Source organism: Candidozyma haemuli, assembly GCF_002926055.2.
Source record: "Candidozyma haemuli strain B11899 chromosome Unknown A_2014730914, whole genome shotgun sequence".
Lineage (NCBI taxonomy): Eukaryota > Fungi > Ascomycota > Pichiomycetes > Serinales > Metschnikowiaceae > Candidozyma > Candidozyma haemuli.
In genome coordinates this window covers 658,384-683,445 of record NW_020289906.1, presented here as the reverse complement: position 1 = coordinate 683,445, position 25,062 = coordinate 658,384, and the positions used below count along the sequence as shown (strand labels likewise).

The 25,062-nt window shown below is 44.5% G+C and overlaps 12 protein-coding genes and 1 non-coding gene across 13 annotated transcripts; 7 read left to right on the top strand and 6 right to left on the bottom strand. All coding sequences in view use genetic code 12, as the record gives it.

Moving 5' to 3' along the window:
* Positions 1–310: 310 nt before the first annotated feature.
* On the top strand, positions 311–2,176 carry DSE1 (Dse1p; the record flags this gene model as incomplete). Its single annotated transcript, XM_025484052.1, has 1 exon — positions 311–2,176. One exon carries the CDS (start codon positions 311–313, stop codon positions 2,174–2,176), a length of 1,866 nt encoding a protein of 621 aa, XP_025342267.1.
* Positions 2,177–3,448: 1,272 nt separating this feature from the next.
* Positions 3,449–6,823, top strand: RSP5 (NEDD4 family E3 ubiquitin-protein ligase; the record flags this gene model as incomplete). Its single annotated transcript, XM_025484051.1, has 2 exons — positions 3,449–5,773; positions 6,503–6,823. 2 exons carry the CDS (start codon positions 3,449–3,451, stop codon positions 6,821–6,823), a joined length of 2,646 nt encoding a protein of 881 aa, XP_025342266.1.
* Positions 6,824–7,025: 202 nt separating this feature from the next.
* On the bottom strand, positions 7,026–8,306 carry CXQ85_000299 (casein kinase; the record flags this gene model as incomplete). The annotated part of the gene is made up of 1 exon (XM_025484050.1): positions 7,026–8,306. One exon carries the CDS (start codon positions 8,304–8,306, stop codon positions 7,026–7,028), a length of 1,281 nt encoding a protein of 426 aa, XP_025342265.1.
* Positions 8,307–10,052: 1,746 nt separating this feature from the next.
* Positions 10,053–11,060, top strand: EAF3 (Eaf3p; the record flags this gene model as incomplete). Its single annotated transcript, XM_025484049.1, has 1 exon — positions 10,053–11,060. One exon carries the CDS (start codon positions 10,053–10,055, stop codon positions 11,058–11,060), a length of 1,008 nt encoding a protein of 335 aa, XP_025342264.1.
* Positions 11,061–11,217: 157 nt separating this feature from the next.
* Positions 11,218–11,811, bottom strand: UCF1 (Ucf1p; the record flags this gene model as incomplete). The annotated part of the gene is made up of 1 exon (XM_025484048.1): positions 11,218–11,811. The coding sequence occupies one exon, from the start codon at positions 11,809–11,811 to the stop codon at positions 11,218–11,220; it is 594 nt and encodes a 197-aa protein (XP_025342263.1).
* A 2,889-nt stretch (positions 11,812–14,700) lies between these two features.
* TIM22 (translocation channel protein) lies at positions 14,701–15,240 on the top strand (the record flags this gene model as incomplete). Its single annotated transcript, XM_025484047.1, has 1 exon — positions 14,701–15,240. One exon carries the CDS (start codon positions 14,701–14,703, stop codon positions 15,238–15,240), a length of 540 nt encoding a protein of 179 aa, XP_025342262.1.
* Positions 15,241–15,297: 57 nt separating this feature from the next.
* On the bottom strand, positions 15,298–15,927 carry CXQ85_000295 (uncharacterized protein; the record flags this gene model as incomplete). The annotated part of the gene is made up of 1 exon (XM_025484046.1): positions 15,298–15,927. The coding sequence occupies one exon, from the start codon at positions 15,925–15,927 to the stop codon at positions 15,298–15,300; it is 630 nt and encodes a 209-aa protein (XP_025342261.1).
* A 173-nt stretch (positions 15,928–16,100) lies between these two features.
* On the bottom strand, positions 16,101–18,998 carry CHS2 (chitin synthase I; the record flags this gene model as incomplete). The annotated part of the gene is made up of 1 exon (XM_025484045.1): positions 16,101–18,998. One exon carries the CDS (start codon positions 18,996–18,998, stop codon positions 16,101–16,103), a length of 2,898 nt encoding a protein of 965 aa, XP_025342260.1.
* A 783-nt stretch (positions 18,999–19,781) lies between these two features.
* Positions 19,782–20,849, top strand: AAH1 (adenine deaminase; the record flags this gene model as incomplete). Its single annotated transcript, XM_025484044.1, has 1 exon — positions 19,782–20,849. One exon carries the CDS (start codon positions 19,782–19,784, stop codon positions 20,847–20,849), a length of 1,068 nt encoding a protein of 355 aa, XP_025342259.1.
* A 658-nt stretch (positions 20,850–21,507) lies between these two features.
* On the top strand, positions 21,508–21,589 carry CXQ85_000292. Its single transcript has one exon. It is a non-coding gene; the product is annotated as a tRNA-Leu (tRNA).
* Positions 21,590–22,112: 523 nt separating this feature from the next.
* Positions 22,113–22,616, top strand: CXQ85_000291 (uncharacterized protein; the record flags this gene model as incomplete). The annotated part of the gene is made up of 1 exon (XM_025484043.1): positions 22,113–22,616. One exon carries the CDS (start codon positions 22,113–22,115, stop codon positions 22,614–22,616), a length of 504 nt encoding a protein of 167 aa, XP_025342258.1.
* A 207-nt stretch (positions 22,617–22,823) lies between these two features.
* On the bottom strand, positions 22,824–23,213 carry AUT7 (ubiquitin-like protein; the record flags this gene model as incomplete). The annotated part of the gene is made up of 1 exon (XM_025484042.1): positions 22,824–23,213. One exon carries the CDS (start codon positions 23,211–23,213, stop codon positions 22,824–22,826), a length of 390 nt encoding a protein of 129 aa, XP_025342257.1.
* Positions 23,214–24,046: 833 nt separating this feature from the next.
* CXQ85_000289 (uncharacterized protein) lies at positions 24,047–24,862 on the bottom strand (the record flags this gene model as incomplete). Its single annotated transcript, XM_025484041.1, has 2 exons — positions 24,047–24,217; positions 24,635–24,862. The coding sequence occupies 2 exons, from the start codon at positions 24,860–24,862 to the stop codon at positions 24,047–24,049; spliced, it is 399 nt and encodes a 132-aa protein (XP_025342256.1).
* Between the last annotated feature and the right edge of the window lie 200 nt (positions 24,863–25,062).

The following is a 25,062-nucleotide window of genomic DNA, read 5'->3' as shown; positions in this document are numbered from 1 at the left end:
TCCCAACTAGGCGGCACCAGAGATGTAGAATGGAGAAAAGTGGTATAGACCTTATCACGTGACGTCCATATTAGGAAGGACCCACCAGCAGAATATGCAACTTTGACATCTTTTCGCACCTCCAGCCAGCACTAATCCAGTAATGCCCTGCAATGGCTGCGAAAAAGAGTAATACCAGTTGGTATGGGACGGGTCCTGGCTCGGGTTCCCAAAAGTGAAGCATTCCAGCAAACCAAGCCAGCGTCTCATATATGGTAGATTTCCCACAAAATTTTTCTTGTGTCTTTAACGTACTTTTTTTTCTAACAAGATGGATTTCTACGAACCTACGCTTTTGTTCAGACAGAACGCTATCAAGAGACCAGACTCGGTGCTGCTGCTGAGTTCCTATTACGGCTCAGACACAGATTCGGCAGCCACGCTTCCTTCACACCATTCAAACAGATCGAGAACTCTGTGGCTCTTAAACCACTCGAATGCTTCAGATACTCAGATTCTTAACAAGGCATGCTCCTTGGATAGAGTGAACATCAAGTCTAACTACTGGAAGATTCCTGATAACAGTATGGACTTGACTGCGCTTGCTACGAGCAGCGTGGAATCAGCCTCGCCACTCTTGGCTATTTCTAGTGCCCAGGCTGAAAACAACCTTTTCATCTATGAACTTGACGCTGTCAACCACTACTTGACCCACCATACTACCATTTCCTTGCCTAATATCCATAGTCTTGCGTGGGTGCCAAACCAGAAATCTCGCTACCTTGTTTCTGGAAACAGCAAAGGCTACGCCCACCTTGTGTCTGTGCCTCTTCCACATACTTACACGGGAGACGTTGGAGACGAAGAGGACTGTGCTGAGATAGTCAAGCGCTTTAACCATCGTAAACACCTCAAGTCGGTTAACAAAGACCCAGCTGCCCATACCCATGCCACTACGTGCATCTCAGAGCTTGGTTTCACTGCTAACGATAACTTGGTTTCTATCTACGATAACACCTTGTTTGTGTGGAACATGAACGACTGTGAGGCTTCAGCTAAACCTCGTCCAGAAGGGATCCTGGTGATTCCTGGTATCAAGGGTTTTGACACTACTCCAAGACAGGTTAATGATCCATACACTTTGGGCCTCTGTGGCTCTTTCGGCATTTCCCTTTTTGACTTTAGAAGCCGGGGCCACAATGTTCCCAACTCGTCACTTCATGCAAAGGGCTCTTCTAGCCAGCTCTCAGCTAACATGCTTAGATGGTGCCCAACCAACGAGTATGTTATGGCTGCAGCTCATGAAGATGGTGTGGTCAGACTCTGGGATCTTCGAAAGCAGGATACTTTCGCAAGCTTGACTGGACACATGAACAAGAAGGTGACTGCCCTTGAATGGAACGATAATGATATTTTTACTGGTGCTAGTGATGGTAACATTGTTCACTGGGACTTGTCTAGTGGCCTTGAACCAACAGATGATATTGCAAATAACGCTGACAAGCTTCAGACGTGCTCGATGAAGGAAGGTATCTCCAGTGTTGCTTTTGATACTGTTAGAAACACAATGGTTGATGCTGTCAGTGAAAGACAATGTGGAACCTTGCTCCCAGCTCTGAACAATAATATCATTGGCATGTGCCGTGTGAGAGATACAGACAGTGACCAATCTGACTGTAAGATCGTTACGGTTGATGGTTCTTCGTTCCTTGGCTTACACTCTAAGATTTACGATGCTGTGGAGAATACCAGCAGCGAGAAGTACTTCTACACCGCTGAGGATATTGACTTGATGCTGAAGGAAGAGTTGTCCAATGCCACACTTATCAACTCCAACGACAGTTTGACTCAGCCATTGAACATCCAGAGAAAGCCTACAGTCCACTCCAGAGCAGACACGGAAGTTTCTATTCGTACAGATGATTTCAATTTCAATTTCGGCTTCGACTTGGATGAGGTGATTTCCCTCCACTCTGTGGACTCAGAACCAAGCAAATCCCACAGCAGCTCGTCGCCAAACTCCTCGGTCCTCAACAACGACTCCAACTACACACTTTCGACTGTTGCCACGGTAGTTGGATCGCCAACACAGACACATTCACATACTAAGAAGTCTCTGTTGGCGTTTTTGGACGACGGACTCGAGAAGATCTGTTTGGACTTTTCCAACCAGAACCAGTTTACCACGGCAACATAGGATATTACGGCAAAGGATTAAATAATTACAGAAAATAGCATAAAAAGGAATAAAAAAAAAAAGAAGAAAATGAAGGAATTACATGTACCCATCGGTAGTGATATGTGGATATCTGTAGTCAGAGACAGAGGCCAGGGTGCCACATATCCATCCTACTTTAAAAACGCTACTTACCTCTTATTTCAATTCCACCCACCACACTACCTGTAAATTATTTCATCCACTTTTCCCTCTTCCCACCCACCACTCTATCACCATCTGGTTCTTTCTCAATGCGGTAATTTGCAGCCATTCCGTAACCACCACCAAGCCCTGGCCCGCCCCCACCGATTTACGACCCAAATTACCCATAACAGAAACCTTACAAGCCTAAGCCATATCAATTACTGGACCTTCCTTCAAAAAACCTACCACTACCTTTTCTGTCCATGCTCATACCACTTTCCCTCGTTTTAACCTGCTGCGCACCTCCCTCATACTAAGTGCACCGATAAGGAGTCCAGCAACAGCAAGAGGCCAAGGCGAGAAAAAGAAAAATCCACTTAAAAGGCTGAAGTGATACAAAAGAAGAGTGTCGTGTGGAGGCGAAAGAGTTTTCTGATTTACGTAGAGAAAAAATGCAAATTTTTTTTCTACGGAACCCTGGTTTCTAAAATACACGTAATGGAGGATCCGTCATCGTTTATGCATTTGTATCCTCTGACTAAGAGTAAAAAAAGATGAAAAAGACACAGCACCGCGAGAATCGGGAAGCTCACGTGACTTATGGTTATCTATAGAATAAACCATCTTTGATTGATCTTTAGAAGGTTTAGTTTGATTTGTAATTTTTTGACATGGCCATTTTGCCTCGCCAGTGTACTTTCCCTTGAGTTCCCTTTCCATATCCTCGGCTGCTCTGCGGGTCATTCCGTGTTCCCTCTAAGGAAAGCCCTGGGGGAGGGAAACCCATACACCCGTGCACCATGAGCCACCTGCCATAATCGTCCTCAATGAATAAAATCTATTGCTTTTTCTATCTCCTATAAATTAACGTCTTCAAAGCGGCTCCCGAAAACTCTGGTCTTGAAACAGCACCTGGCTCTTACTTTGCTGCTCTTTTCTCCCATATCATCCAGGTTTTCTCTCTGTTTGCCTTCCAGAAAATTATATCCACCAAGATCCGTTGAAACTCCTGCTTTTTAATACAGCTCTTCGGTTTTTTTTTTTTTTCCACGTTTTCCCATAGGACAAACTTAATTGATCCAAGCTTTGCAAGCTACTCCCAGATCTATGACTAAAGTCAATGTTAAAGTGGTGGCTGCCGAGTCGTTGTATAAACGTGACGTTTTCCGGCAGCCCGATCCGTTTGCTGTAATCACCGTCGATGGTGACCAGACAATTACTACCAAGACCGCCAAGAGAACATTAAACCCGTACTGGAACGAATCGTTCTTGCTCAATGCTTCCGAAGACTCCATTTTGGCAATCCAGGTGTTTGACCAAAGAAAGTTCAAGAAGAAGGATCAGGGGTTCTTGGGTGTGGTTAACGTGCGTGTGGGCGATGTCATTGATTTGTCCATGGCTGGCGCCGAGGAGACCATTACCCGAGACTTGAAGAAGTCCAATGAAAACTTGGCCGTCAGTGGCCGTGTCATTATTGTGTTGAGTTTTAGCTCGGGAAATGCTACTGCGCCTGCCACTAACGGCTCGGCTCCCGCCCAGAGAACAGCTTCAAACGTTCGTAACTCAACTGCTAACCCTGCTCCTCGTGTTTCCGAACCGGCCGCTTCTGCTGCTCCTCCAAATGGAGCTACCGGAAATGAACAATTCACCAAACAGTATTCTTCGTTCGAAGACCAGTTCGGAAGATTACCGCCCGGTTGGGAAAGAAGAACCGATAACTTCGGCCGTACCTACTATGTTGATCATAACTCCAGAACTACCACCTGGGAAAGACCTACCCTAGACCAGTCCGAGACTGAAAGAGGCCAACAAAGAGAGAACCATACTGAGGCTGAGAGAAGGCAACACCGTGGAAGAACCTTACCTGGTGAGACTCCACAATCTCCAACCTTGGGCTCTTCAAACACATCATCTACAAGCGGTAATGTCACGGTGAACTCCACCGGTGCCAACACTCCTGTCAGTCCGGCTGCTGCTGTGTCCATGGCTGCAACTGGTGGCACTACTAGAGGTTTGGGTGAGTTACCTACCGGATGGGAACAAAGGTTTACTAATGAAGGCAGGCCTTACTTTGTCGACCACAACACAAGGACGACTACCTGGGTTGATCCTAGAAGGCAGCAATATATTCGTACCTTTGGTCCTAACACCACTATTCAGCAACAGCCTGTCAGTCAATTGGGTCCATTGCCCTCCGGTTGGGAAATGAGATTGACTAACACGGCCAGAGTCTATTTTGTTGATCATAACACTAAGACTACTACCTGGGACGACCCTAGATTGCCTTCCTCCTTGGACCAAAACGTTCCACAATACAAGCGTGACTTCAGAAGAAAGGTTATCTACTTTAGATCTCAGCCAGCATTGAGAATCTTGCCTGGTCAATGTCACATCAAGGTTAGAAGAGATCATATCTTTGAGGACTCTTACCAGGAGATTATGAGACAAACTCCTGAGGACTTGAAGAAGAGACTCATGATTAAGTTCGACGGAGAAGAAGGTTTGGATTACGGTGGAGTTTCCAGAGAATTCTTCTTCTTGTTGTCACACGATATGTTCAACCCATTCTACTGTCTTTTCGAGTACTCGAGTCATGACAATTACACATTACAGATCAACCCTAACTCGGGCATTAACCCTGAACATTTGAACTACTTCAAGTTCATCGGTAGAGTTGTTGGCTTGGGTGTCTTCCACAGACGTTTCTTGGATGCTTTCTTTGTTGGTGCCTTGTACAAGATGATGTTGCGCAAGAAGGTCAACTTGCAAGATATGGAAGGTGTTGACGCTGAATTCTACAGATCTTTGCAATGGATTCTTGACAATGACATTACTGATGTTCTTGACTTGACATTCAGTGCTGAGGATGACAAGTTTGGCCAGATTGTTGAGGTTGACTTGAAGGAAGACGGAAGAAACATCGAAGTTACCGAGGAGAACAAGCACGAGTACGTCGAGTTGATCAGTGAATGGAAGATCCACAGAAGAATCGAGTTGCAATTCCAAGCATTCATTGACGGTTTCAATGAATTGATTCCACAAGAGTTGGTGAATGTGTTTGATGAGAGAGAATTGGAGTTGTTGATTGGTGGTTTGGCTGAGATTGATGTTGAAGACTGGAAGAAGCATACTGATTACAGAGGATACCAAGAGACTGACCAGGTTATTCAATGGTTCTGGCAGTGCATCAAGGAGTGGGACTCCGAACAAAAGGCCAGATTGTTGCAATTCACTACTGGTACTTCTAGAATTCCTGTCAATGGTTTCAAGGATTTGCAAGGTTCTGACGGTCCAAGAAGATTCACAATTGAAAAAGCCGGTGAGCCTAACCAATTGCCTAAATCTCATACCTGTTTCAACAGAGTGGACTTTCCACCATACACATCTTACGATAGCATGAAACAGAAACTCACGCTTGCAGTGGAGGAGACCGTTGGATTTGGTCAGGAATAAGCGGGGTGCAATGGTCATTTGAAGCTCCAAAGGAGTGGAAGAAAAAGAAAGATGAAAACAAAAAATACTTTGCATTATTTTCCGTGTTCTATGAAGGGAAAGCGAAACCTAAGACACGAGGTGAAAGAAAGCCCCCCGTTTAGGTGTGGTACAATGATGAAAAAAAAGATTTTTTGGAAAAATAAAAGTCAAAGTCATGAGATTTCATTGATAATGGGGTAAAAACAAAAAAAAAAAAAAAGAGGAAGCCGCATCTCTATCTGCATTTTTGCCCTCCACATCTACCATCCAGATGCGTCTTTTTTAAATAAAAGACCATTTCTACCCAGCTACATTTTTCTTCGCTTGATAGTCACAATTAATACACACCTTTTATGTTTATTTGCATCCCATGTCTCCCCTAAAGAACTTAGCCACAGTGGCACACATTACCTATCACTGATAAGTCTGTGTAGAAGATATCGCGCCGCACTCAGGAGTGTTCCGACCTGCAAAGTGGAGAAGATAGTGTGTAGGGAGACCAACACTGGGGCCCAGGTCTGAACAAAGCCAAAAAAAAAAAAATGTCGTTGGCTTTTCTCCAGGTATGTAGGTCTGTTGCTTCTTAGTAATATCCGCATAAGGGACAAGCATTAGTAATGTGACCATCCCCACATTGTTTGGTGCCAATATAAAAACGGTGGAAAATTCCCTTGTACCCACTTACAGAGACAAGATTACCAATCAGACGAAATAAAAATGCCAGATCTCTTTGACAACTTCTTCGGTAAAGTGTCTGCCAAGTTGAACGGCGGCAAGACCACTCCATTCTATGGTGGTTCTTCACAAGTGAACACCGGTCCCTTCTATAGCTACCACATGAACGGCACCAATAACAAGTATTGGATGACGGACAAGGAGATGGAAGAGTCCCGCAAGAATGCTCAGGAATGGCAGAAGTTTAGCCAGACCAAGGCGAGAATGGGCTCTGTGGGCTCGATGGAGTCGCGGGACTCTGAAGACCAATCCCGTAAGAATAGTGTGGCTTGATGCTGCTCATAGCTTGATGACTGGTTCATCCTGGACGACGTTCTTCCCCCATTCACTTATCTTAACGAACGACTAGCACACCATCTTGTATATGTTTAAACAATGATGATATCACAATTATTGTACAATTTGTAGGCACCGGCTGGACAGCCGGTTGAAAGCTTTATTACACCAGACATTTGCAATGTCCTGTCGACAGCAGTCAGAAGCAACAACAGTTCCGGCGGAGCCAGGATTGGTTTTTTCTTCTTTCCTCAAAACTTGATGTATCTGAATGGCCGTCGCCTGTAGTGTGATGGGGCTGGCCAACGTTTGCGTTGTGCTGTCTGTACGCCTTTCGGCTATGTTCATCAGTGATTGAATTATAATTGGGGTGGTTTAAGGATTGAGACTTGGTGAGACGTTGTTGGGACGAATTATTGGGAAGTGACCCACCAGGAAGTTTGTCATGGCCGCGTTTGTTCAGCGCAAGGTTGACGTTTGTGTTATTAGCTTTCCTTCTCTGCTGCGGAGGGTGTGGGTTACCGTAGCCGTGTAAATTAGCTTTCTTGTTTAACGCTGCGTCCCAGCCTCTGCCACCATTGAGGTCCATCCAGTCGTAGTGACCATCTTCAACGGCGTCAATCAGGAGAAGTGCTTTGTCCATGAGACCTACCAAGTAGTCGTAATCAGGCTCTTCGTCAAACTTAAGGTTTCTCACATAAGTCAAGTATTGAGCAAACTGAATAGGAAAGCCCTGGCAAAGATCATTCACCAGTGTAGACTGCTTCTTCATGCCAATACGCTCGTACTTCTGCTTGTTTGTAGGAGCTTTGAGACCCTGCCATGGCAACAGCCCGCGGAGGAAATACATGAAGACGTGCCCTAGAGATTCCAAGTCGTCTCTTCTCAGCTGCTCGCGACCCAAGTGTGTGTTGATGGACATGTATCTAGCTGTGCCGCTCAAAGCTTTCTTCTCACGGTAAGGAATATGTGACTTTGTCTTTGGGTCTCTGTACTGTTTGGCCATACCGAAATCCACCACGTAGACCATGTTGGCTTCAGGAGTGTCTGGCTTGCCAATGAGGAAATTGTCAGGCTTGACATCACGGTAAATTAAGTTGTGTTCGTGGATTCCTTGCACTCTTTGAATCATCTGCTTGGCAACCTGGCCAACGGTCTTCACCGAGAACCTACGTCCGCACCAGTCGAACAAGTCCTCGAGCGAAGGGCCCAAGAGGTCAATCACCAAGATGTTGTGGACACCTTCCTGGCCAAAGAAGTAGGCCTTGGGCACGCCATCAACGTCGTTAAGAATCCGGTACGATCTATACTCGTCCCTCAATTGCGGAGCCTCGCATTTACGTGGTTCAAACTTAATAGCCACCTGTTGGTTGTTGAGGAGGTTGATACCTTCGAAAATGATGCCAAACGAGCCCTCGCCAATCTTGCTCCCAACCTTATAGTGGACGCCCACTCTGCTGGAGCTACCAGATTGAGCCATCAGTGGAAAGACAGTCTTGTGTGTTGGAGGATAGTAGTCTCGAGACGAGTGTTTGAATGGGGTTTTCCGTTCTCGAGGAGTGTAGTGGACACTGTGATAGGAATACTGGTCGAGCAGCTCAGTCGAGCAGGATTATATGCTCGGAGGGGCGATTAAGATAGGGGTGTGCTTTGTGAATAGAATGAAGGCAAACTGCCGTGCTGGGGTAATGGTATGCTGTTTACTCTGGTGATTTTTCGTATGATATCGCAACTGGTGTTGGTTTTTTCTGCTTTTTTTGAAACATTCTCCGGCACATAACGCGCTTGTTACCAGCACCGACTCCAGTGGAGTTTCCACATTAAATGGGCCCAGAAGGGTAATTATATATGTTAAAATTGCCATTCAATTGGCTTTGCCTACTAGTTTTTTCTTTTCGTGTATTTCGCCTCGAAGGCTATGAAAAGTGCACTTTTGGTGTACTGTCCCCGTGCCACGAGCAACCGCTGGGCACGTCAATCTAGCCAGACACTTGGCGTGGTGTTTGGTGACACAAAATGATTTTTGGCTTGGGAGGAAGAAGTGGCAATTTCGAGCGGTGTGTTTTTTTATCTTATTGGAAATTTTCGGGTGTTTTGGGAGTCGTGATAATTAGAATTCTCGAGAAACGCAGTTGTGTATCGCAGGCTAGGCTGTGTTTGTAGCAAGACCACCACGGTATTTAAGCTGGAATAAAGTGGAGTGAAAAATTTGATGATTATCAGTTTTAAGTAAAAACATCTTTTTGAAAAATGTTTTCTTTTTCTTTTTTACTTTTGGTTGCGGTTTACTCTTTTGCAGCCATTTGGTCAGATCGCACATCTTTTCCGGATTCTGTAAGTCTACTAGGTTTAAAATGAACAGTTGAGGAATAAACTTAAATTCATAAAAACAATTATATGGAGAAAAAGACGGATTTTGAAATAAAGAACGGGCTGGTCTTATAACTATGCCTCGTGCTAATTTGTTACTGTCTTTAGCTCGCCCTTATCTCAATTACGTGAAGCAAAACACGCTAAGAAAAAAAAAAAAAAAAAAAAAAAAGACGAGGAGATAGAAAGATACACAGAGAAATACCAGGAAGATGACGAATATTTTCTGTTTCCCAAGCAGCTTAGTGAGTATAGCTTCTTCCAATGAGTTCCGATGCTGCTTACGATTTAATTAATCTCTTCTGATCAGTACCGGAAGCTTCGGCAAGATATACAAGTGAAACTGGCTTAAAACATTCAGACACATTTAAAACTAGCAGGGAACCTAAAAATGACTTTAATACGCCAAACAGCTCAACCAAAATCTCCATCATTCATTTAAGCTCTGAAAAGTGGCATGTTGTGGTTTTTTCTTCTATTTTTTTATATTATATTTAACGGTCTTTCGATGGAATCCAACCTAGAAAAGATACATCCTTTCGTAGAAAAAAATCAGGGCTATCTACTGCCATCTTTCCATTCCATTAAACATATCTTCCACCATCATCAAGCAATCCAATGGCCCATTTACAAGTTTTCCATGCCAAGATCTATTAATCATACGAGCTCTTCACCCTCCAGAGCCCAAATATCATTCCCAATATTCATCCATAAAAATCCCCTATTTTACCAATATTCATATAAACCACTACCTCTTCCTTTACCGCCTTGCTCACCACCCGTGTCCATCTTCCACTCTTGATAATCGCGCTCACTGAAAACTGAAACAAACAGGCTATACCCTTCTTACCTGAGCATGTCGGAGAAAGAGAGATTCCCGCCCGGGTCCCAAGTGCTAGCATACCATGGGCCGCTTGTATATGAAGCCAAGGTATTGAAGTTCCGTGAACGAGGAAAACTCTTTGTGGAGATTGGCGAAGGGCAGAGCGAACCATTGGAACAGAACAAGATTCCATTGTTTCTTCAAGATGGCGATGCCTACTTTCTTCACTACAAGGGATGGAGTCCGAAATGGGACGAGTGGGTTTCGAACGAACGTGTCATGGAATTTAACGATGACAATTTGGGGCTTTCAAGAGAACTACGAAATGCTCGCAAGAGAGCTATAGAGAGATTGGATCCTTCGAAAGAGAAGAAAAAGACCGTGAAGGAAGAACCTAAGGAGAAGAAGAAGAGGAAACTGCCCTCGGTTGCTCCAGGATCAGCGGCATCGAATGGTGGTGCCGAAACAGCAAAGCAAACAAGTAATGGGAATGGAAGAAAGAAACCCAAAACCGAACCTAAGGGCCCATCTTACGAAATTATGATGCCTCTAAGGCCAAACCTAAAATGCTTGCTTGTTGACGACTGGGAATTCATGACCAAAGACCACAAACTTATAGACTTGGACACTGCTATCCCGGTAAGACGCATTCTTGAAGACTTCTACGATGACCAGAAAACCAAGGTCGGTGAAGACGTATTACGTACCGTCAAAGAGGCTGTCGATGGGCTTGCGCTTTATTTCGACAAACTGCTTCGTTTTAATTTGCTTTACAGGTTTGAAAGGCTCCAGTACAGCCAACATTTGGAGAAAGACCCAAACCTTGATGCAACAGACCTATACGGAGTGGAACACCTTCTTCGGCTTCTAGTGACGTTGCCGGGCCAAACCGCCCAAACCAGCATGAACAGCATTGCATTGAACACTCTTATGGCACAAATGAGAGAGTTAAGCATATTTATCGATGAAAACATCACAAAGTACGCCAGCACATATATGAACGCTAGCCCGTCATATGATAGACTAGCCAGAGGCGCATGAACAGAAGCATAAACAAAAGAGTCTACAATTAGTCTCGTAAAATTTCATTTATTCATCAGCACATAAAACATAATCTCGTAGTAACATCAAAGGAGCACCTGGCTCTCAAACAAAACAAAAAGAGGAATCGCATATAGGAAATGGAGCGGCAGATGGCTTACAATGGGATGGCCTTATAGTCAACCTCAACCATTGGGGTCTCGTTGTTACACTTGACCTCCAACTCCAATTTCCAGTGCCTATCATACAAGTCTTCTTCCTCTTCAGTGAAGCCGTGGTGGCCTTCATCCTTGAATGTCCAAACAATGTTCTTTGGCGACTCTTGCATCACAGCCTTACCAAAGTCCATCTGGAAGCCAGAACACCTTTCCATTTCAGACATCAAATGGCGCTTAATGTGGTGCTGCAAATTGCGTCTAAACTTTCTGGAGTTTTTATTCATGGTGGGCTTAATCTTCTCCAAATTGCCCTTGATCTCCTTCATAATGAAAGGAGGGTAGTAGGATAAATGAGCGTGGCAGTAATCAAAATCATTATCCCAAGTTTCGTCACGAATGTACGACTCAAAAGCGATAATATCATCGAAATCTTTTCTTGGAGGAGGTTTCAAAATCTCCTTCATGGAACCATCTTCACTTTCAATGGAAGTGATGGATGAGGATCTGGACTTGGGGACGGGACCAAGTTTCTCAAGCTTTTCAAGCTTATCAAAGTCCAATTCGAGAACCTGGTTCTTCTTAGATTTGACCATGATCGTGGGAGTTAAGTAAGTTCGGTATTGAGTTTCTTCGTATCAAAGTGTAAATGTCCAGAGCACAGAGAGATATACCTAGTCAACTAGATATATACTTATAAGAGGGTCTGGAGAGAATGGTTGCAAAAAGTCGCAGGCCGGCACCACCTACTTATATACTTTTCAGGGCACCTGCCTCCCCCAAGGACAGCATCCGCTTCCCCCAGGAATACCCAAATTAAGCAGCGAGACCCGGTTACTTCCATAAGTGAAGCACCGGTGGGGCCATCCATGGGCCACCAAGCATATTGCGAAATTCGGCCACAAGTCACTCCACCCAATAACTCCACATTCCAGGTGCCGAACAACGAAAAAGAAACTCTGGGGAAGAAAAAAAATTCACAGAAGCACCTGAACTAGGACCCCTCTAACCCACCACCAGAAATCACCGATGTTCATCAATTAAGGTCTCCTACGTTTCTACCCTCCCTCCCTGGTCCACTTCGCTCCATGTCGTTCACTGACGTTTCGCAGCCAAAACATGTCTAGTGAGCACTTGCAGAAAATGGTGCAGTGGTAGCGTGCGGAAGCGCATTACTCCAGCACTCTGCCTGCCTGCCTCCCATAGTCTATCCATTTTGCACCCAAAGTCGCATCCCATCCACCTCCACCAGTTCCCGTGATAAACCACCCGTCCAACGGTAATTGCAAAAGTGGAACACCCAAGCGGTTGAAACCTTCTTTTCTGTATCTTCCTTTTCCTTTCTTTTCCTTCCTTCTCTTCGTGTTCTGCTTGTGTGTTCCGTGATTGTACTAAGTCACGCATTTCCCCAGAAGCACCTGCACTGGTGGAGCCAGGGGTAAAAAATGGGGAACCTGAGCCGGGGAGCCAGGCAGTCCGAATCCTGGGGTTGGGGGAGCCCCCAGACTGGCTAACGTAGGGTGCGCAGTTACTGGGCAGGCGGTGGTTGCTGTTTGGGTGCAAAACAGAAAGGTCATGGAATACGAGGCATTTTTTTGATTGGTGGACGAAGAAAAGGTAACCTGATATTTGGATTTGGATTTATGTGGATTTCAGGTGTCGTCTGGTTACGACTGGGATTTGTGGGTGGGTTTGTGGGTGGATGGGTGGGTGGCTGCTTGGGTGGCTGCTTGGATGCTTAGGTTGGTAGTGGTGTGGTGGAGAAGCGAGGGGAGGCCGTTGCGGGACAGTTAATAGGGGGTAAGAAAGGGAGGCAGGGAATGGGGTGGGAAGAGTGTGGGGCTTGCCTATGATAGACAGAAAAGGGGAGAAGATAGGCCAGGCTTTGGTTTGACTTGGGGTTGGTGGCCTGGCCCTGTCTCTGGGAGCATTCGCTTTGTTTCTGAATGTGGAAAGCTTCTTTTCCCCAGTGCAAGAGGCTGGGCTGGGAGTTTGGGGAACAATAGGCTTGGTTGACCGTTGATTGGAAGATAAGCGTAGAAGGTGATTGTGTGTGGTTGGGGGATCGTCTGGATCGACTGGCTGCAAACGGTTGGCGTATGTGGTGAAGGTAAGCGAGAGGCAGCAGAAGGTAGAGACGTCTATGGGGAGTGAAGATATGGAGGTGAGGGAAGTGAGGGAAGGAAGGTGGAGAACGGCGTTCTTAGCGGGATACGGGCCGCTGGGGATAGGGGAAGTTGTAGGTGGTTCAGATGTGTGTCTACTAGCGGCACTACAGTATGGAGTAGTTTCGGCTAGGGAGTGCATGGAGAGTCCTTAATTGATGATTGTGACACTATTATTATTGTTGATGTGATAACTGGTTGATGTGATAACTAGAGGTGGTTCCAGTTACCCCCATTGACGGTGCTCCTTGACCCAGTTGGTAGGTCTTTTGATGCTCTGAAGAGGTAAACAACTAGGCTATCCGAGGTGGTTCGAAGTATGTGATCCTTGTAGATAAAGAGAGAATATACAGCGAAAGCAAAGAACTTCTCTTGGTCTTTGAAGCTTGAATAGTGCCAGCTGGACCTTTCGAACTTCTTCAATTACCACCTTCAGTTCCACTTGTTGTCGATGGGATGAAGCTATTAGAAAACTTCAAATTAAGACCCCATTCTCCAAATAGTTGAAATGGTCCTTTTCTTTAATAGGGCTGAACATCCCAAGGCGACCTAAAAGAAAATTAAACTAAATCGATCAAAGAAGGGGTTACGCTACACTTGGGACATGTTCATTGAACCCCTGAGACAAAAGCTCCTCAAATTTGTCCTCAGAGAATGAAATTTCTCTTCGATGAATCCTTCCAGGGGATGATTGTGATCATGACGAACATCCATTTCAATAAGATCTACAGATATCCCACCAACTTAAGGCTTCAGTTGAATGATGGTTAGCACAATGTCGCCACTTCCTCTCGGGAATATAACAAGTAATTCAAATAACGGGGAAGGGGCCTCAAAGTCGTCCCATTTTGACCCTTTGGACAAACTGGCACCTTCAAGGACCCATAGAACCAATCATAAGGTGTATGGTTTACTGCCAGTTTACACCCTTAGAAAGACAACAGGTACAGAATACTTTCAGAGTAAACCAAGCCATTTTGGAAAGTCTAAGACCTCTTTATATATTCAAAAATCAGCAAAAGACGTTTAGAACACCTGCAAACATTTCTTTTCTCCACATGCTGTACTCCAGATTTCGCAGCCATTGATTCAGGCCTAACTGTAACATTAACCCATGCTAATACCACGAAGAAAAGAAAAAGCCGAGAAATTAATACTATGATATAATTAGCATTCAATGTAATCAAATAAGTCAATAAAATAAACCAGAGAAATACCAATATCCCGGCATCACCTAGTTGGTCCCCCTCCACCTTATCTATCTCCAGCCTTCTTTCACAGTGCGAAAAATTCATCTCATCAACGAGTAACTTCTTCCACATGGTGTTTGGCGTCTACACGGGCCTGAACGGTGCCGACAAACCGCTTGATCAGCTCACTCAGGAAGAGCAGGCCGAGTTGGGAGCCAGAAAGATGATCGAGTTCATGCAATCGTGCCCTGGTAAGACCATCATGGCCGGTGGTTCTGGTTTCGCTCTTGGTGGTTTCTTTGGTTTATTCATGGCCTCCATGGCTTACGATACGCCTGGTGGTGTTCATATCAACGACTTGCCGTTTAAACAACAGATGAAGATCCAGTTTAGTGATATGGCCAAGAGATCGTGGAGCAGTGCTAAGAACTTTGGTTACCTTGGTATGATCTATAGTGGTGTCGAGTGTTCCATCGAGAGTTTGCGTGCCAAACACGATATCTACAATGGTGTTGCTGCTGGTTGCATCACCGGTGCTGGTCTTTCCATAAAAGCTGGTCCTCAGGCTGCATTCATTGGCTGCGCTGGTTTTGCTGCCTTTTCCACGGCCATCGAGCTCTATCTTGCCTCCGATAGTGCCGCTCCTCCAAGCAACGACTACGACGACTAACTTTCGTTTTCCTGTAAATATCCTTTTGTAAATTAGACAATAATGTACATGTGCAAGTTAGCACCAATAGTAGCAGTATTCATAAGACATGTGCCCTAGCCAGAACGACACTGTTCCAAATAGAACTAATAATACAACGCCAGCTGCCACTAGTTTGGGATTAAGAGAACGCTTTTGGCTCTCATGCAAAGGCTTAGAGAGCTGCTGTAGTTTTTCAAGCTCCTCTAGTATACTAGCCTCTCTCGATTCCTCTATTAGTTTATCCAAGTCAGATTCAATAGTTCGAAGTTTTCCTTCGATTTTCTTATCGATCTGCTCATTACTTCCACAACTGTTTCGTAGCTCCTCTATCTTTTGCTCTATAGTGTCCAATGCAGCCTGGGAAGGACTAGGCTCGACAGGCGTCTTGTCAATGCTATACTTCCTCCGCCAAAGTGGTAACGTAGGCGGCGCAGGCGGCAGTGCTTCTGGTTCACTCAATCGTGAGTCATTAGGGTATCCAGAGGAAAATAGCCTACGCCTTATAGGTTGTTCTGAAACACTTCTTACAGGCTCATGTCTCAATATAGTGTCTGAGGAATCTTCATCTTTTAGCAGCAGCAGCGTCTGTTGTGGCTTGTAGGGTAGCGGGAGTGGTTCACCGAGCTGTGCCAAAAGATCACTATTTCTTGAATGTTTTCTGCTCATCAATTATGACTGGAAATGCAGGGCTTTAAACGAATGACTGGAGTTGGATACTGCTTGTTTGTTTTGTTGATACCTCGCGCTTACTGTTTTATGTGTTTCACTGTGGACAGGAACTACCGTTTGGGTGCAAAAAAAAGTACTTTAGAGTAAGTGTACTGCAAGTGTCAATATTTCTATTTGCTGGCACGCAGCCTGAACTTGTCCATAAACCTGAAAACCAAATATGTTACACAACCGATGAATCTGAATAATGCCATGAAGGCGACTGTCCACAAGATGACGGTAAGGAAGATCTTAGACCTGTCATTCTTGATTTCATCAGATTCACTGTTAGAATTGAACTGGTTGAATCCACCCGTTTCGAGCACAATGGCCACAATGATAAAGTTGGAAATCATCCAGATTAATACTGTCATAGACCTCACAAAGGCATAATAGTCTTCATGAGTACCTTTGTACAGGTTACCGTCGTCTTCAATTGGTTTCTTGATCTTCTCCAATTGATTGAGGTATGACTGGTTGATTTCCTCCTTAAGAACGGGAATGTTAACGTCGAAAGTACCGTCCTCTCTGACTTTGGCAGCACCCAAGTCTGTGGCGCCAGTGTCTCCTTTGGTACCCCATGAAATATCATCAATGTTACAGAAAGCATAGATGTTCAACACATTGATGTATGATGGCGAAAGCAAAATGTACTGAACGAACGAGGTAAACATGTGCCATGGCTCGAAGTAAAGGAATGAAGCGATGAAGTATAATGCATATGTGGACGCCGTGGCGACGACCAAGTCTCTGAACTGTGAGTTCTTGAAAAATAATGATACCGTCACTCCGCTATTATCCTGGTAGATTTGCAGAATAGCATTAACGGCCATAAAAATTGCAGCAAAGATCATATATGCCATAAGAATAGCAAAGAAGACCACAATGACGATATAGAACTTCTCAGTACCTTTGGGTTTGTTACCAAAACTCAAAACGAAAGTAGTGACGATGGATGCAAGATAAAGCCATAGAAAGATGACTGAAAGCACATTACCTGGCGCAAAATTTAGACTTTCATCCGAAAGGGATGTAGTCAAAATACGGAACACCAAGAAGTATGAGCCAATGGAAAACCAAGAAACAACAAGGTTAATAAGCTGGTAGAAGAACTCCACATGGAACATGATCTTCTTACCAAAACTATGCAGCGAATGCCAAATCTTGTAGAAGTGAGCGAGCGAGTAAATTGCAGCGAAGAAAGACCCGTTAAGCCATCTTCTTCTTTGCAAAATAAACTCAGCTAGACCTTCAGGAACATCAGTCTCTGCACTTGCAGACTTACAGTATCGCAAGACCCAGGAGCACCCTGGTTTAGCGACAAGCTCGTAACAAAGAATTCTGTCCTCGGCAAGGTACATATTGGAGGTAAAAATACCAGCCTCTTCCTTCAACATCTTTGTCTTTAACTCGTATTCATCGTCATTTTTATCAATTTCACCACTTCCATGCAAAAATTCACCCTTGAAATATTTCTCCAATGGTCCTTTGCCATTGATATCATTCTGCAAAGCGACATATCTATAAGCGGAGAAAGCACCAGGCAAAACGGAAATGAAACCGAAGACAGACTCAGTAGGTTTATCAAGGATGTTGGAGATCTTATACTCGAAGTTTTGGCCGTAGACAATTGGGTTGGTGAGCATTTGCCTCTTCTTCAAAGAAGCCTTGATCTCACCACAAGTACCTGCAACACGGGGATCTTTGTCGAATTCCTTCCACAAGTGGTACAAGGATTTACCAGATGGCTGAGTACCGCAATCAAGCAAAACAACGATGTTGGGATCGAGAACTTGAGAGAGAGCTTCGAAACACCAACGATGACTGTTAATTTTCTTTGCGTTGTTTTCCTTCAAGCAAAAAAGCATTTGCACTGGGACAACCTTTTCGGTAGTCAACTTGACGGTATCATCAACAGATGAAATACCCACACGTGTAGTGTACTCGTAAATATGACCCTTCACTTTCTTGTCGTCAATTCTGGATTTAGCCAATCCCTCCTGGTAGACACCAAGAGCAGCCAAAAGTGCCTGAGCACGCTCGTTAATCTTAGAACGACCGTCACTCACGACACAGACCACAACCTTCTTCCAAGAGTCTCTGCCCCACACTGGAGACCTAGATCTGGACTCCAAATGCTTAATGTTCTTGAACACACCCTTAAGGGTACGTGCGAGAAGAATATCGTCCTCATTATACATGGTAATGACCACCATCAACTCTGTTTGACGTCTAACGGGATAATGGATTGGACGCAAGATATAGCCGTCTCTCCAGAAATTCGAAGGGCCACAGGTCACAGCAGTATATCTCATATACGAGAATTCTCTACTTAGACCACCGTCAGGCAAACTTGAGTTGTAATCTGGAAATTTCGTAAGAAGTTCTGTGGCCACTGGACAATCCAAGACCAAATGACCATTGTGACCTGTAGCAATTCCAAGCTTAGGTTTCTCTCTCACCTCTTCCTGTTCAGGAGGTTCCGGGAACTCTTCACCCGTTTCTGCAAACGGCAGTTGCATTTCCTGGTCATAAATAGTCTGCCCGTCTTGTTCAGAATCGGAATCTGCCACATGCACCGTCTGAAGGTCCAAACTGTCACCCTGGAACTGGTTATACTCAATCTCACGGTCAAACTGCTGTTCTTCCTCGTCATCATAAACATGAGGCACAAACGCCTGGGAAAAGTTGAACCCAGCAGCGTTAGGATCATACGCCGTAGGCTGGTAGTTCGTCTGCGGGTACGCGCCCATTTCAAACTCGTTATCCATAAACGGATCATGAGCCGGTAGCGGTTGTCTTGGAGGAGGAGGAGGCGGCACATGCAGTGTGTTGAACATGGCCAGCGGCCTCTCGTCTTCGTAGTAGTCCATAAAGTCATCGTTGGATGGGTGCATCTGGCTGCTGTACACCCTCTGGGGCTGCTGGAAATTTATACTATCCACAGCATCGTTCGAGTAATTGTACACCCCACCAGTCTGTGGGTACCTGAGATACCTCAGTTCTTCATCGTCATCCCTATAAGCCATGGGACAGTCAAGGAAGTGGTGGTTTCAGAGATGGAGGTGGATCGCGAGAAATTGCAAAAATAGACAATAATAGAGGGCTGGGTGTGCCTGCTTCTGTGTAGGAGCCTTAGGTACATGGATATACAAGTTTATATATATGGATGTAGGGAAGGGTTTGGACGAGGCTGAGGGAGGGTCAGGGCATCTTTTGGGGATTGATATATTTTATTTTATGTTTTTATTATATGCTATTTTTATACGGAGAGTGTATTTGTTAAGGGGTTATGGTCACTGTACGGCTGCGTCGTTAGTGGTTTCCTGATTTGGTGTTAATTGTCGCGTAATCTAAGTCAAGAATGGGTGCAAAAGGGAAGGACAGGGGCAGAGCATTTTGAGTACTTAATTTATTCAAGTGGGTTTTGGCATTTCTAACAGAAAGCATGGAGCTCCATTTGCTTCTTCCTCCTTTCTCCCTCCTCCCTTTTTCCTCCTCGACACGCTATTTTTAGCCCAAACAAACCTCCTACATTGGTTGCATGCCGAGCTTTGACATAGCCTTGGAACAGTGCTACCGTGACAGCCCAGACATCACTAAAACGAATAAGCCATGTTGCAGAATGGGTTATGAGAAGCTTTAAAAAACGTGAATATCATTGAGTGGATTTATTTATCTCGTTTTTTTATTCCCGGTGGACACCCACGCTTCTGTACCCGACTTTGTGTCACTTTTTTCAGGCGATGCTCTTCTCTCCTACCGCATCGTCTAATGCCTAGCTTTACTCACCACTCTTTGTCTTCTGTACTATGACTCGGTTCCCTTGTTCTTCCCATTTTCACAGCTTCCTCCAAGCTTTGCCTAAATGTGAACACCACCTTCATATCGAGGGAACTTTGGAACCTGACTTGCTTTTCGCTTTGGCTGCAAGAAACAAGATCGACTTGCCTGCCTGGTTCCCACAAACCGTTGAAGCATGTAATAAAAGATACGCTGAGTTTACCGACTTGCAAGACTTCTTAAATCACTACTATGTCGGCATGAGCGTGTTGATCCACGAACAAGACTTCTACGACTTGGCACTTGCCTACTTTTCTCGTGCTCATCGCGACGGCTGTGTCCATTCCGAAGTCTTCTTTGACCCTCAGGGCCATGTGGAAAGGGGCATTAGTGTAGATGTGGTTGTCAATGGGCTTAACAGAGCTTGTAAGGATGCTGCTGCCAAGTTTGGGTCCACTTCGATGTTGATTATGTGTCTTTTGAGGCATTTACCTGCGTCGCTGGGCCTTGAGACTCTTGCATCCACGGAAAAGTATTATGAAAGCGGAGTAATCAAGGGTTTGGGTTTGGATTCTGCTGAAAAGCCTTTCCCTCCTGAATTGTTCGAGGAATGCTATGGTTCTTTGAAAGAGAAGTTCCCTGGTGTGAACTTGACTGCTCATGCGGGAGAGGAAGGCGATCATACGTATGTGACTAACTCTTTGGACTTGCTTAAAGTCTCTCGTATTGATCATGGTGTCAATTCTAAACAGTCTCCAGAATTGTTGGATCGGTTGGTTGCAAATGACACTCTTTTGACCATGTGCCCATTGTCCAATGTTAAGTTGCAGGTGGTGAAAGACGTGGAAGAATTGCCATACAGAGAATTCTTTGACAAGGGTATCTCCTTCTCGATCAATTCTGACGATCCAGCTTATTTTGGTGGATACATTTTGGATAACTACGTGGCGGTGCAGACCCGTTTTGGCTTTTCTCCAAAGGAATGGTGTACTATTGTGCTTAACGGTATCAACGGTTCCTGGTGTGGGGAGGATAGAAAAGAGGAATTGAGAAGCTTGGTAGACGAAGTTTATGCCAAGTTTAAGGATTTGATTTAGGTGTTGTGAAGGTGTTTAGGTAAAGGGAGGTTTATAGACATAGATTAAATGTAACATTAAGAAAGGATATTCTAAACAGAGACTTGTGAAGGAAGCTACCTCCCAACAATACTTTTGGCGCTGCCTGACTTACCTGGTCTTCCCAGAGGAAAACCACTACGGTGGTCATCGAGCCATACGAGCGCTTAAATCTGTCTGATGCCCATTTACGACAGCAATTCACGTTTTAGATTGCAGTAGCAAGATCTGTATAGTCACTTTGAGATCCATGCTTTGACGGCAAAAATTAACTGCTTCTTTAAAGCCAGAGAACACAAGAACTGCTGCAATGACCGCACTGTGGTTACAAAAGTCGAAAAATGCAGCACAAAACGCAAGGTCTGGAAGATCATTCACGGGTGGAATATTAATGAATTGAAAATGACATTGCTTGGGGAATGGTTAAGTGGCATTTGGTGGTTCAAATTTGATCTTGAGAGTCGAAATAGAACTTCAAAGTGCTCTAACTTCGTCAAATCGCGCGATATCGAAATTTCAAAAGCACAGAAACATTTTCCAAGTTTCAATGTATGTACTAACGATATCAAAATTGAACTTTGCCTTCATCTTCCCAATCCATACTTTCTGTTAAAGCCCAAAATCATACCAAATATAAAGTGGCTCTGTGGCCGAGCGGTCTAAGGCGGCAGACTCAAGTTCTGTTATCGTAAGATGCGCGTGTTCGAATCACGCCGGAGTCATTATTTTTGCTATTTTCCCTATTTTTTTTTGGTAGCGGCTCCACAATTCCACCACGGCAGCTCATCTGACGCTAAACGACCTATTCCAAAAGATCATGCAAGCGAAAAGAGGCTCACAGCAATTCGCTTATGTCAGGACTGACCCTGTGTAGCAATGGTTGCGAAACACGCACGGCCCCAGTTAATTATAGTATTGGTTGCGAAAAAGGCATAACCTTCATTAGCCTCAAGGTTCGAGTATACTCTGACAACAAAATACGGTGAGCCATATTATTTAAAATGCATTGACAGCTTATTTAAACAGGAATGGTTGACCCATTGTGGAATTGACGCTTGCCGAAGATCCGCCACAGTGGGGCCTGCTTGTGCTTCTTTTCTGCCACAACTGTCTTTGTTGGGGTAGCAACATCTGGGAGCAACTCGGTTAAGTGCATGATCCATACCACAGGTTATAAAGAGTGGACCAAAGCCTGAAAAACAAAAAAAAAAGTTTCTGTATCACCCAACTCTCAATTGACTAATAATGGCTAGAACTATCAACCCAATTATCATCATCGTGGCTATTGTCACTATCCTCCTTGTGGTCTTCAAGACCCCAGGCACCAAGGACAAGGCAGTTGACACTTACTCTTCTGTCACTGACACTGTCCAGGACGCTTGGAACAACAACTATATCTTGTCGTTCGAGCCAACCAAGAAGGCTAAGAGCACCGAGGAGGCCGAGAAGCTCAAGAACGACTTGGACCAGGCTGTGGAGGACTACAGAAACTACTTGGAGAAGGACTTGGGCTCGAAGGTTAAGCACACCTACGACTCTGCTACTCACGGTTTGAGCGTTCAGATCGAGGAGACTCAGCAGCTCTTGAAGGCTTTGGGTAAGAAGGCTGTTGGCAAGGCCAACAAGCACGAGACTCTCTTGACCGACAAGCTCCAGGAGCTTTTCTACAAGTTGAAGGGTGACGATCTCAAGAGATTGGGCATCAAGATCAAGTTGGAGAAGGACAAGTTGGTCAACATCAACAACTAAGCTTATTTTCTCCAACTCTAGGGCCGTTGCTGCCACTCAATTGGTAGCAGCATCGCCACCTCTCTTCCGTTTATAAGCGTATAATAAAAATTGAACTCACTTGCATTGCCACATAGCCCACCCATTGAAACCAGTCAATTGAATGGCTATGGAACATATATACCCACGCAGCGTGCTTGCGCTGCGCCCATAGATATCAAACACTGCTTAAAGCAGCTCCTCGGTAACCTCCTCCACACCTTCAATGGATCCAAAGGTGTTTTCGCCCGAGTATAACACGTACAAGAAGCCATCCTCGTCCTTGTGCTCCTCGTACACCGTGCTCATCAACGCAGCAGTCGGTGGCAAGATGTCATTGACAAAGATAAAAATGGCCTTCTCCGAGGGCAACTTAATTCTCTTTCTAATCACGTAAACAAACTGACCCACGGTCAAGTCCCCAGGCACAAGGTACTTTCTCTTGTCGATTTCCTGGATGTCTGAGTTCTCTACCTTCTCACAAATCACTGGGAGTCTATCCTTGAACCGTTGGAGGATTCTAGTGGATTCCGACTTTCTCTTTTCAAACGAGTTCTCGTCTTTGAACTGCGATCTCATTGTAATACTTTAAACTTGCTAAAAAAGACGTGTGTGGTGGATGTGTGTGTGTTTTTTTCTTATAGTGGTTGTGTTTACTGCGATAGGGAATCCTTTTATCTTATCGTCACCCCTTGTGGGGCAAACTATGACAGACAGGAAACTGGTGCGTGGGTCGTGCGTGGACCATACACCCAGAGTAGAGTTTAGTGGTTGCGAAATGGGTCCAGGCAGCCACACCCTCTGGAGAGGAAAAGGGAATTGGATGGGTTTTGGGGGTAGAGAGTTGTTTAAGAGTAGAGAGAAAAGTCTGGTATTTTTTCTGTTTTTTTTTTTTTTTTTGTTTTGTGGTTTGCTTGTTTGGGGGGCCATGTGGGATTGTTTACCTGGTAAAGCGTGATTTATGTGCTTTTGCGCATGTTCCACATAATTAGAGAGTATGTCATGAGGGCACGAGAATGGTGAATATTTTGTATTTTTTGAAGATTTGGTTAATTTCCTCGGTTTCTCTGGATATTCGGGTATTTGCGACGTTTCTGGGAATGGCGGTTGCTTCGTTAGTGTAGTTCATGCAGCTTATTGCTGTGTTTTGCAGCCATATTATGTCTGGAAAGAAGGAACCGAGGGCAATGAAGATTTGGTCTAAAGGGACTTTTATAGGGGACGTTGGCTTTGATTTAGCTGAATGACTCTTATATTGATCACTTTTGGTTTGTTAGTATTCATGGAAACCAGTGTTTTAGCTACAGTTGTAAAGTGCTACATGATATGCTTCTGTAGAATCATTGGTTAGGCCAGATGTCATAAAATCTAATGCTACACATCTTGTTTTGCAAAATACTACCATTTTATAGCTACAGCTCCGCATGGTGCTTTCTTACCAACTTGCCTTCGGCCCCATCATCAGTGGAAACCAAGAAGACTTCCATCTTGTCACTGGCTCTGTTGGTAGTTCTCACTAAAAGATAATCATCGGAGACCCACAACACTTCAGTGATGAGCTTATCATCGAAAGAAGTATTAAGCTTAGCTATAGCTGTTCACTTTAGTCACCAGAAAATCACCAGACCCTTTTTCCATATCGTGTATTTAGCTTACTTATTGCCCAGATAACCCAGTTCTTTGCCTGTCAGTTGCTGTCCAAGATGGCCACTACCCCCCTTGGACCGCTGGTGTAGGGCAGCCACGTCGATTTCACGAAGAATCCTGTGAAGTTTCATTTCCTCGCCAACTTGAACCCTAGCTGGCATGAATATCACTTTCATTCCTTGACATACTATGAAAAACACAATTATCAAAGCAACTAAATTGATATCGCTGCACCAAACAAGCGTCAATAAAATGAATTCTACGGAAAATGTTACTTTCCGGAATAACTTCTTATACTGCGTCACTCCTTCCTGGTTTTGCCTTTTCCTAGCAAGTATCCTTTCTAACCGGACCGTGGAGCGGTACCTCAATCTTTGTTCCCACTCTTTGTAGGTTTTAGGTTTTTCCATCTTATCCATCTCCTCTTTAAGCTTAAACTCATCCTTCCAGAATCCTTCGTGGTTATCCAAGAAATGGTCGGGTACGTCATCATTTTCTGTTTTCTCTTTGGATGGTCTGGGCTTACCGAAAGAACCTTTGTATCCTTTGGCAAGATTATATGACTCCAAGTCAAATAACATAGTGTATCGTGTGGGAAAGTTTTTGGAAAGATTTTTCAGTGTAGTAGGAAGAAGTACAGTAGTGGAAATGGTTGCAAAATATCCTAAATGTGAAACGATGCGGTAAACGTTTCAAGTGGCCCAAAGGGGAAAGGATAAGGGTCGAGCAGGTCCAGCTGGGAGGACTATTTTTGCCACTCTGTAAGGCAAAATATAATTTT